Below are 12,691 nucleotides of genomic sequence, written 5' to 3'. Positions count from 1 at the left end.
TATATGTAACGTCTTAGCACCTCTATCTCTAGAAATCCGAATGCCAAGAATCTGTTTTGCTGGCCCCAAGTCTTTCATAGCAAAAGACTTACTCAATTCTCGCTTCAACTGCGCAATTCTTTTAATATTTTTACCAACAATTAACATATCATCAACGTATAACAACAATATGATGAAATCATCATCACCAAACCTCTGAAAGAAAACATAATGATCTGAAGTTGTCTTTCGGTAGCCTTGCTTTCCTATAACCGACTCAAACTTCTTATACCACTGTCTCGGTGCTTGCTTCAACCCATATAAACTTTTCTGAAGTCTACAAACATAATTTTCTTTACCCTTAACCTGAAAACATAATCTTTATTGGATCATTAAAAAGAACATTGTTTCTATATCTCCATAAGAGCCAGATTGTAGCTGCGAAAATAGCATACAACTTGTCTTTATTGTGATTAGGAGCTTTCCAGTTATTGAACCAAACCTGCCAATCAGAAAGCGAGTTAAAGTGCACCATTCCATTGTTGACCCAAACGCGTATAAGAAGCCAAATAGATGCAGCGGTGTTGCATTTGAAAAATAGATGGTCTCTATTTTCAACTTTCGAGTTACAAACCGGGCAAGATAAAGAAGGAACTTCAAGACCCTTAACCGCTAGGTTGAGCCTCCATAAAAGAATATTGATCTTGCTAGGAACGTATTTCATCCAAGTTGTGCACCTGTTAGACGAAGGTAAAATGGACTTGTCGATATGTCTTCTTGTTGAATTAACAACAAAGATCCCTGAATGATCAATGTTCCAAGACCATGAGTCTTCCGTATCGGAAACACGGACATCTCCTACATTTTCCATTATCCTACACACTAAACTAGCAATTAAAATAAACATTATTCAAGAAATTAATGTTGATAATTTTAGTTTTATCTAACAATCATTTTATGTAATTAGGATTTACTTTAAAGCAAAAAGCAAGAGTCATTTGGTTAGACTTAACAACGGAGAGTGTGGATTAACGATTTTTCCCGCTAAAACGAAAGGTTTCATTTTTCCGTTACACCTTACCTTTCCGAGTTGCAACCGAATTTAACTAGTTTTCCCTCCAGGAAACAGCTTGTTGGTTTCATTAAAATACAATCTCTCTAAAACATATTGGATTTGAATCTTCTTGAGTTCTTGTCTAGACTCAAATTTTGTTTTTGTTTTATCCCCAATAGGATTTCGTGATGCCTGAGGCTTGTGGGTCGAAATACTTAATTGAAAAAGTGATTTCACGATTCAAGAACCAATCGGATTATCGCACCAAACCCATGTTTCCTATGAGTTAAGGAGAGAGTTTAGGACAAAATCATTTGTATGGACCGAACTCGTGATGCTACAACCATATAGGTGACAAAAAACAGTCTTGAAGAAATTTGGCCTGTTAGAAGGAGACAGAAGTTAGGATGCAAAAAGATGATGATTTTTTTAAGTTCAACGGTTGCAGTATTGATTTGTAAGTGGTCAAAGAATCTTCAACTGATATTTATGACATTTAAAGACCAATCATATCACTGTATGTAAGGTTTAAAATATAATATCTGTTGAAGATTAGATGGGCTCTGAATTTCTTAATGGATTTCTGAAACAATCTGTAAATGGACAAATGTCAGATTTCTATTTCTAGTGATCGATCATTGGATCAAGCACTTGTTGCAAGATTATTGAGTAAATGGTTGTTTTCAAGTGTATAAGAAATGACCAGATATGTATGAACAACTTTGTAGGTTTAAATCATCAATCAATATATATTATCATTACATAATTATCCAACTTATGTGGAATAGAGTATATAACTTAGTGGTGCAAATTTCACAAACGTATTATCGATTTGATTGGGATGAGCCTAGTGATCCATCACTTATGTTTCAAGCCTTATGTTTTCATTGTATAAAGATCTGTGTCTATGTACTAGTATTTCTAGTTTTACATTTTACACTCCATAATAAGATTTGAAAACATATTTAGTGCTCTTTAAAAAAAAAAAATTAATTGTCACTTTATTTAATTAGTCAACGGCAAGCGTCGATTTATTGGCGACTTAACTGCCACTTAGAGCCTAAATTGAACTTCAGGCAAGTTTAAAACCCATGGAAATTTGATTCAACTATTTTCATGGCATCTCACACTTTTTTATCTTTTTTTAAACCTACTTATTGGCCGGAGGTCCATTCGAAAGCAATCGCTCTATCCATAGAACATTGAGAGGGAGGACTTTCTCTACTCTTGGGGTGTTTCACTCTGGGTGGAGAAATGACTTCTCTTTATTCTATGATAGGGGAAGGATTGTCTACATCTTACTTCCCCCGTACCCACTTTTGAGAGATTGAGTTTTGTTGTTGTTATTGTTGTTGTTGTTGTTGTTGTTGTTGTTAGCTATTAAAATGCATTATTAAATCAAGCTTACGCATAAGTCTTCATATTTTTGTTCTCATTTGTGGTTGTTATAGCACTCTTATTTTTCAGGCTGTTTATGTTGATTATTAAAGATAGAGGGCTATACATGAACATTTGAAGACTAGAAGATTGCTATTGATAACATGCTATAGGTAGGCGTGGTTTCTGTAAATGTGGAAAAGTTAAGGGTCCTAGGTTAGCTTATGGTGGTTTATATACATCAGATTACAGGCGGAAACCCTAATCATTCATTAATTCTCACATACGCTCCAACTTTTTGCAATAATCATCTTCATCATATTGTTTTTGGAATTTATGTTCTGTTTCTCTAACACCTTATTAGGAGAAAGTTTAGTTTGTCATTGTTCTTCAAAGTGAATGTATGGATACTTATTTTTCGAGTTTAATGCAATTTAATCAAGTCTATTTTGGACTTTATTCGTGGTTAATCAAAATAAATTTCACATGGTATCAGAGCGAAACATGATGCCCTGCTCGTTCTGATTCACATTCTCTTTGAATCGTCTTTGAATTCTAATCAATTCTTGGTCAAGGTTTCTTCTCCGGTGAGTTTGGGTTCCTCATACTGTTCTGTATGGGTTACGAAACGATTGGGTTAATTTGAAGGCTCAGTGTTTTTGTTCTCAAAATCCCTGTTATCTAATTTTAGAGTTAGTTTGCTCTGTGTTTCATCTAGTGCTTGTGAAATCCTAACTAATTATATTATTCCGCTGCAATTTGCATGTGTGTTCTTTCTATTGTTCTCTTTGTTCTAAGTAGAGAACGATTTTAAGTCTTTTTCATACTCTTTCGCGGGAGACTAGATTCATCTAGTCTGATTCTTGATTAATTTTTCAAGAATCTTCCATTCTTTCTTTTCTTGCTGGTGACTGGTAATCCTACCTGATTCTCGTTTACAACAATAATCCATTATTACTTTTCTTTGTTTGAGCATTTTGTGTGTAAATTTTACCCATGATGTTCTAACTTTCTTGTAGAAGAAAGGACCCGAAGTAAGGCTTGGGAAGGATTCCCTTGAGAAATCTTCTATATGGTCTACACTGAGGCTATCTTTTAGGACTGTCTGTGGTTATTTAGGCATTTGTGTGTTTTTTTTCTCTTTAACTGCTCCTTGTTATTCTTTATCTGATGTCTGCTATAATGGGTGATGATAATGCTCTTACTCCGAATAATAGGCTTGATTTTGAAGATCCTTTATATCTCCATTCGAGTGATACCACTAGTACACCACTAGTAAGTTACAAATTAACTGGTACTAAAAATTATAATGTTTGGAAACGTGGTATGATGCTTGCTTTGGGTACTAAGAATATAATTGATTTTATTGATGGTATTTGTGTTAACAATTTTGATAATCATGTCCTTGTTAATAAGTGGGACATGTGTAATTCTGTAGTGTTATCTTGGATTTTGAGTTCTATGCCAGAAGAGCTCTATATTGGTTAAATTTTTTTCTGACATTTTATGGATGTTTGGAAAGATATAGCTGAAAATTATGATAAAATTTATGGTTCTATTACTTATAATCTGCATCATAAAATCAATTCTCTAACTCAAAATGGATCTTCCGTGGCTGAATATTATCAAAAAATTAAATACACTTTTGGAAACAATATGATCCTTTAACTAAACTACATGTCTGCACTTGCATTGTTACTGGTGATTGTGACTCTCATTCTCAATTAATCAAATTAATGCAATTATTGATGTGGCTGGATGATGTTTATCAACCTATTAGGAGTAATTTGTTAACTATGAAATCTCTTCTTAGTGTCAAAACTGCTTTTGCAGTAGTGTCCAAGGAAGAGTCACATAGAGGATTACAAACTAATGGTAGTACAAACAAAACTCAAGCTTCTTCTTTTGTTGCTAAAACTCAAAATAAGAAAATTCAGTCTCCAACTTTTACAACAATACATGGTTTTGATAATGCTAAAAGAGGTCCAAACCCTAATATGAAATGTGATCACTTTCTCAAAATTGACCACACTATTGAAAGATGTATGGAGTTAAAAGGATATCCTCTTAAGTACAAGTAAAGGTTTAATGTTTCTAAAAATGCTTCTAATAACTCTGCCTATGATGTTTTCGCTTCTACTCTGATTATTTCTCGGGATCAGTTGGACAAAATTATGAAACTTATCACTGATAACTCTTCCCATAGGGTAATGAATGCCAATCTAAATGGTAAGCTTTTAATTTTAAAAAACTTATTAATAAAAGGTTTTCTGAGTTCTATAAAGCTAATGATTCAAAAACTTTTAGACATAAATCTAAAGAGTGGATTATTGATTCGAGTTCTAACCAACACATGACTTCCAGTGAAGATTATTTGTAGGATCTGGTTGATATTTCTAATCTGAATCTTTCCGAAAAACTGTTAAAATTGGAAACTTAAAACTTTCTAATAGTTTAACCTTATTTGATGTGTTGGTTATACCCGGTTATTGTGTTAGTTTCTCTAAAGATAATAAGCTTATTGTTTGCTTTAATGATATAAAATATTTATTCAAAACTTGAAGCTTATGAAAATCATGGGGATTGATAGAACTAATAATTGTTTATATATGTTTACTTTTTATAATAGATGTATGAGTTCTTATAACTGTAATACTAAGTGTTATGTTTCTAAACAATTATGACATCACAGGCTAGGTCATCCTTCTCATCATGTTCTTAATATTCTTAATAATCAACCAAATGTAGTTTGATAATAATAATAAACCTTCTAATGATCCTTATGGTGTCTGTCATAAGGTAAAATAAATAAGGGAACCTTTTCCTTTAAGTGATCACAAGTCTTAAAGTATTGGTGAAGTTATACATCATGATGCTTGGGATCTTTTTAGGATTCAAAGTAAAGAAGGTTTTAAATATTCTCTTACCATTGTGGATGACTTTTCTAGAGCTGTGTGGGTGTGCTTATTGAAGTCTAAGTCAGATGTTTTTGAAAACTTTACTAATTTTAATCAGTTTGTTTTAAGATCAATTTAATACCACTAGGAAGACTATTTGGTCTGATAATAACACTTTTATTTTTTGAATCCAAATTTTACGGAGTACTATTTTTTGTGATAAAAATGGTATTTCTCATCAGACTTCTTATGCATACACTCCACAACAGAATGACATAGCTGAAAGGAAACATATACACCTTCTTAATGTTGCTAGGTCTCTTATGTTTCAAGGGGGTTAACTCTAAATATGTGGAGTGAATCTATTCTGACTGCAACTTGTCTTATTAACGTCACTCCTTCTTCTATTATTTCTGGGAAATCTCCTTATAAACTTATATTTGGTGTTAAACCTAATCTCTCCCTTCTCAGATGTTTTGGATGTTTGTTTTATGCAACTACTTTTAACCCTACTGACAAGTTTAGTAGTAGGTCGATTAAATGCATTTTTATTGGTTATTCTACTTTTAAAAAGGGTTTAAACTTCTTAATTTAGAGTCAAAGTCTGTTTTATTTTCTAGAGATGTAAAATTTAGGAAACCCTGTTTCCTTATAAACTTAAAAATGTTTTTACTTCTTCAAAACCTAGTCTTGTTTCTTTTAATGAGTTTAATCTATTTTCTGACAATAATTCTTTTTCTGATTTACATACTCTAATTTTTTTTCGATAACATCTCAAATCTCAATGATGAAGGAAGAGATGTAACAAAATATGGTGATGGCAGTGATTCCTATGGTGTAAATCATTGTGAAGACACAACAACACTTGTTGCTGACTTTACATTCCCTGAGGGCAATTCAAATATAAATAATAATGATTATGATAATCTTCATGAGGAGAATCCTATTAATGTCAGTATAGTTCCTAGAAGATCTTCTATGAATACTAACATTCCCAAAAAGTATGATAATTATGTTATGGATGATAAAGTTAAGTATGACATTGATAGAGTTGTTCGATTATCCTACCTTATGTTCTGAAAATATGTGTTTTGTTTCCAGTCTTAATAACAACATTGAACCTAAATCTTTCAGTGAAATTGTTCTTGATAATAACTGGGTAGAAGCTATGAATAATGAGATGTCTGCTCTTAACAGAAACAATACATGGATTCTTACTGATTTACCTTATAATAGAAAACCAACTAGGTGCAAGTGGGTTTATAAAATTAAATATGAAGCTAATGGTAAAATTGAAAGGTATAAAACTAGATTTGTTGCTCAAGGGTGTAGTCAAAAGGAAGACATCGTTTATGAAAAGACTTTTTTCTCATATTGTTAAAATAGTAACTATAATATGTATATTAAATGTTGTTGTCTAGTTTAAGTGACCTCTGTTTCAATTTGATATAAATAATGCATTTTATTATGGTAATCTTTATCAAGAAGTTTACATGAAATTATGATATCGGCTAAAAAGTCACGTTTTCACCCCAGTATTAAGGCTCAAAAACAATAAAGTTCCAAACTTTATCGCCAAAATACCCGCTTTGTCGGTTAAAATTGAAGATCAAGTGATTACGAAGACGGTGCAAAAAGAATCAAGAGAATCGGAGCTAAAACGATGATTCTAGAGCGAAAACAGTGAAAGACAAGAAATCAAGTTACGATCCAGCAAATCAGTAAGCCAAACGGCCTGCCAAACGGCTTGCCACTATGGAAAATGACTTGCCACACGGCTAAGGCAAACAGGCACAAGAAACGGGCCACCAGGCAAACAGCCTCTGCAAACGGCCTGCCAGCTGTTTGCAGGCCAATTTCACTTCTATTTTAAGGGTCTTTGTCATCCATTCCAACACACACTTCAATTCACTTTTTTCTCTCTCTTTCTACAATACTAGTCATACTTTCAAGGTCTTCGACTCCGTGCGGGAAATCTAGTACCAGGAGAAGAATGCCGAAGATTGTATTAGGAGCGGTCTGGAGTTTTAAAGTTGTCACTTTTGTATTCGGAACTCGTTTAATCTACGGGTACTTCTATCCTTTGTCTTTATGTAACGTTTTCCATTATTGTGCTTTGTGATATTGTTGCTATGATTAGCGAGTAGTTATCTTTAGTGTATGCTATAATGTAGTGAGTTATAATGCTGAAATAATATTATGGTCTTGTATGTTGTCGAGATGCTTTTCGATTATGCTTTAGACTCAATCACTTTTCCAACTAATAGAACGTAGTTATTGGCTCTGTTATTGGGAAGTCGAGAATCCCGATTCAGAGTACACTATCTGTGTCACCCTTTGGTAAGAGAAGTCGATCGGATACAACGTAAGTTTGACTGAGGCACACCGGTTATAGTAAGTCCACCGAGCCTTGGATTCCTACTAAGGACTCTTTCGTAGTGAAACATCTAACTAGACCCCTAGTACATTTTTGGTTCTAGACCATGCTAGTGTAGTCACCAAGCATATAAACTTCGTACGTGCACGCTGAAGCACAACGATTGTTGTAAGTTGTACCTCTGCTAAGTAAGGCCATGGAACCCGGTCAATGCTGATTAGTACACTTCACCATAACGCGGTCTCAAGCATTGCACCCCGCTTGAGGGATTCTTGGTTAATTAAGGAACTGTTTGTTTAAACACATAAAGGATTGGACCGTTAGGATAACCGAACGTGTTCATGGAAGTCAAAACCGACTTGTCCATGGTGTTCTTTATGGTTAAACTCTTTTTAAAGGCCTAACTACCTTTTAAACCCAATCATTAACGAAAGCATCGAAGCACATCACGTCTCTCGGATACGACAAACCCTGCATTCTATTATGCTTAAGAAAGTTTAGACCTTTGTGGAATGTTAATACGTCACCTAACCGAGTCGCTCAATTGGATGAGCCGTCTGAACGTGTATACCTGTAGTCAGACTGCACGGGCGTCGGGGGTAAGGGACGTCGCTGTCTATTCAGAATCTTCAAGCCTATCGCATTACCTAGTGACATGTCTTATGACAGGGGCGTTTAGGACTAACATAATGAATACAAGGTCACTACCTATTTATGAGCCAGCATTCCATAAACTCGACAAAATAACTGATGAAATCATAGTATGCGCTTGTTTTAACCTTATCTGAATTACAAATTTTATCGCATTTGCTTTACTTTATCTTATAAAATAGAAAACCTAAAATTAGGTAACAAACCACTACTCCTTCACCTTAGGATTATCTTAAGCTTTAATTATAGGTTCGATTCTACTGATATCTTAAAAATACGAGCCTAGGTCATACTTCCCTTACTCATAATAAGGAGTAGTACGATTTAGGCCCCGCTAAATATAAATTTAAAACTATTGATCGCTACCCTGATCAGCTGATTTTGACGCTGTGCGACCTGACGACACCGCATAAATAAAACCGTCTGTTTCGGCCGTGTCATTATGGCCGCATCAAATTGCATGAAGAATATTTTTCTCCTAATGAAACCAAAGTCTGCAGACTTATTAAATCATTATATGGTTTAAAAGAAACTCCTAGAAAATGGAATGAAAAGCTTACTTTTGTTTTACTTGAGTTTTGTTTTGTTCAAAGCAAATCTGATTATTCTTTATACACTTATACATCTAGTAATACTTATGTTGCTTTGATTGTGTGTGTTTATGACATTATTATTATTATTATTATCATTATCATTATCATTATTATTATTATTATTATTATTATTATTATTATTATTATTATTATTATTATTATTATTATTATTATTATTATTATTATTATTTTTTGGCAGAAAAACATGATATATAAATTAAAATAAGCCCAACCAAATTGGCATGGCCCGAAAACAATACAAGGCACTCACTAGACCTTTATAAATTTCAGGTTAGTGAGGTAAAATTGACAAAAAAGGACCAGTTCTTACGTGGATCGTATCCACGAACAACTACAAATGTAAAAACTTAAAAAAACACAAACTTAAAGCGTGGTGTTACGAAACATCAGACTCTAATTCCATGTTTCTTTTTTGGACATCTCGTCTTAAGGGGGCATAAAAGTAAATAATTAGCACTTTTAAACTAGTTGGAATACATTCAACTAGAGTCAATCCAAGTATGCCCATCGTAACAGCAACAAGTTTGAAAAATTGTGTCACCGTGTCGATAGAAACCCGCATGATTTTCCTACAGAGCTCATTTGAACACCTCTATAAATGTGGTGTTTTGAAACTTCATTCATGATCGGTTTACTAACTTCTTAACTTATGTTTCTTGTATTGATACACATCGAGTTTGAAACATATTCACTATCAAATTAATCATTTCGCCTTTTTCTTTACATCCGAGAACCCTCGTGATCCATGAGCTTAACCTCAAATCAATGTTTGCTTTTCATCTCGACTGCGTGCTTGCTTGGATTGATCAATTTTCCAACAACAGTGGAACATTTGCGTTTAGATAGCTCATCTATGAAACCATCCAAACCATCATCATCGGCTTCACCCTGTGATGTTGAATTAAATGTTCTTTATTAAGATTGCCTCCCTTATTCTTCAATATTGTTATTGGTAATGATATTAATGCTATTAATTAGTTAAAATATTTTTAAAAGTTCCAAATTTATGACTAAAGATCTAGGATTTGAGTATTTTTCGGTATTAAGGTTTTAAAAACTAAAATGGCATCTGTTTGAGTCAAAGAATGTATTGTTGTTAAGTGAGTTTGGTCTTATTGGTTGTGAACCTGCAAACACTCCGATTGAACTTGGTTCTGTGGTTTATTCTGTTGCTCATAAGAAATATAAGAAATTGTCAATGTCACTGTATACCAAAAACTTGTTGGTAAACTAATATATTCGACTTTAATTGACCATATATTTGTTCAGTTGTTAACTGCTGGAGCTGGTATATGCATTCCCTACTTGAAATTAGTTATGAGGGATCCAAGACATTTAAAAGGATCTCCTGGTAATGGCATTCACATAGTCATAGAATCATGTAGTTTTATTTTTAATGCTTTTGTAGATGCTGGTTGGGGTAAATGTTCTCTTTGAAAAAAAATCTGTAACTGGTTTCTGTGTTTATCTTAATGCATACCATGTTGCTTGGAAGAGTAAAAAATAAGACAACGTTTCAAGGTCTACATCAGAAGTTGAATACAGAGTTATGGCTATTGTGACCAGTGAAATCATTTGACTTATTGCTTTACTTACTGATCTTAATGTTAGAATTAATATTCATGTTGAACTATACCGTGATAATAGATATGCAATTGAAATTACAAGAAATCACGTCTTTCACAAAAGAACGAGATATTTTGATATACATTTGCACTTTATAAGAGAAAATATTTTAAAAAAGAATTATGAAAACTTTCAAAGTTAGTTCTACACGTCAATATGCTGATATCTTTACTAAAAGCTTAAGTGTTTCTCAACATAAATATCTTTGTAATAAGCTTGGATTATTTGACTTATTCAAGCATAAGCTTGAGGGTGATGTTAAAATGTATTCTTAATTCAAGCTTATGCACAAGTCTTTATATTTTGTGTTCTAATTTGTGGTTGTTCTAGCACTCTAATTTTCTAGGTTGTTTATGTTGATTATTAAAGATAGAGGGCTAAATATGAACATTTAAAGACTAGAAGATTGTTGTTTGATAAGATGCTAAAGCTTGTTGTTATTTCTGTGAATATGGAAAAGTTGAGGGTCATAAGCTGACTTATGGTGGTTTGTATACATCAAATTAGGGCTGGAAACCTAATCATTCATTATTTTTAAAGATCAAATAATTTTATTAAAATAACAAACATATACATCAGGAGGGGCTTAAGCCCAGAATTATACAAACACGAAAGTTACAAACAAATATACATGATGAAGTATACAGTGGGGAATCACGAGCTTTTAATAAAGACTGGAAAACACTCGTGTCACTCGACCAATTACCAAGTTTGAGATTTAACTTGTAAACACAAATTGAGATGAAACTAGGTAACAGTTCTGGGAAATCCAGCTACAAAGCACTTAGATCCACCCCAATTTTATCTCCATAATTAGGAATTGATCAAGGAAAAAAATGTAGGTTAGTCGATTCCCACTTTGGGAGCAGGATTAGCATCGAAAGTTAAAGGGTTGTTCAACCATATTTGCCCATCAAGATTGATTTTTTTTATGCGGCCATTATTCCATTCAAATGTTTTACTTGGATATCATAGATGATTTTTGGAGGACACATTTTGTTATTTCCAAAGGCATAATCGTTACGGTTTTTTCATATGAAGTAGCTCGAGGCCCAAACTATTGCTTGCCATAAGGAAGATCTTGATGCTGTGGTGAACCAAGGGTGATGTGGTTTAGCCAAATAAGTGAGATTTGAGATGTTTAGTACATCTAAATTCCACCATTTGCAGATTCTAGACCAAATATCTTTAGCTGTTGTGCAGGTTAAAAGTATATGTTGAAGGGTTTCGATATCCTCGTTGCATACTGGACATCTAGTTGAGTGTATGTCTATTCCACAGGCATCCAGTTCTGATCGTACCGACACTTTATATTTCTTGACCCGCCACATGTAGATTCCAATCTTTTGTGGGTTCATGGTGTTAAGTACAGTTGGTTCAAGTGCAGGAGCGTTGACAGTGTCAAGTTCAAATAAGAGATTTGCTAAGGAGTTGGAGGAGTAATGATTGGTACTCTTAAACTTCCAAACCCAGCTATCCCTGTTTTTAGACGAAGGTGTATAAACAGTAAGCTTCTCGATGAGTTTAGATAAGTCCGAAGCTGTACGCCATTTGGGCTCTGCGGCCCAAGCCCAACTGAAGCAAATATTGGAGTCGGCCCATTTAATTCGGTCTGCCACAATAGATGTTTTGCATGTCTCTATTCGATAAACAGTAAATATGAACATTTAAAGACTAGAAGATTGTTGTTTGATAAGATGCTAAAGCTTGTTGTTATTTCTGTGAATATGGAAAAGTTGAGGGTCATAAGCTGACTTATGGTGGTTTGTATACATCAAATTAGGGTTGGAAACCTAATCATTCATTATTTTTAAAGATCAAATAATTTTATTAAAATAACAAACATATACATCAGGAGGGGCTTAAGCCCAGAATTATACAAACACGAAAGTTACAAACAAATATACATGATGAAGTATACAGTGGGGAATCACGAGCTTTTAATAAAGACTGGAAAACACTCGTGTCACTCGACCAATTACCAAGTTTGAGATTTAACTTGTAAACACAAATTGAGATGAAACTAGGTAACAGTTCTGGGAAATCCAGCTACAAAGCACTTAGATCCACCCCAATTTTATCTCCATAATTAGGAATTGATCAAGGAAAAAAAATG

General features: G+C 33.6%; 2 protein-coding genes across 2 annotated transcripts; both read right to left on the bottom strand.

The window, feature by feature from the left end:
• Nucleotides 1–340: 340 nt before the first annotated feature.
• LOC139842529 (uncharacterized) lies at nt 341–850 on the bottom strand. The gene has a single exon (XM_071832660.1). It carries the CDS (start codon nt 848–850, stop codon nt 341–343), a length of 510 nt encoding a protein of 169 aa, XP_071688761.1.
• A 10,756-nt stretch (nt 851–11,606) lies between these two features.
• LOC139842528 (uncharacterized) lies at nt 11,607–12,242 on the bottom strand. Its single transcript, XM_071832659.1, has one exon. The coding sequence runs from the start codon at nt 12,240–12,242 to the stop codon at nt 11,607–11,609; it is 636 nt and encodes a 211-aa protein (XP_071688760.1).
• Between the last annotated feature and the right edge of the window lie 449 nt (nt 12,243–12,691).

The sequence above is a fragment of the Rutidosis leptorrhynchoides genome, chromosome 4, assembly GCF_046630445.1.
Source record: "Rutidosis leptorrhynchoides isolate AG116_Rl617_1_P2 chromosome 4, CSIRO_AGI_Rlap_v1, whole genome shotgun sequence".
Taxonomy (NCBI): Eukaryota; Viridiplantae; Streptophyta; class Magnoliopsida; order Asterales; family Asteraceae; genus Rutidosis; species Rutidosis leptorrhynchoides.
This window is presented reverse-complemented; position numbering and strand designations above follow the sequence as displayed.

What these genes read in the sequence shown, in the direction of transcription:
- LOC139842529 (XM_071832660.1), bottom strand. Translation starts at nt 850, where the DNA reads ATGGAAAATGTAGGAGATGTCCGTGTTTCCGATACGGAAGACTCATGG.
- LOC139842528 (XM_071832659.1), bottom strand. Translation starts at nt 12,242, where the DNA reads ATGTTCATATTTACTGTTTATCGAATAGAGACATGCAAAACATCTATT.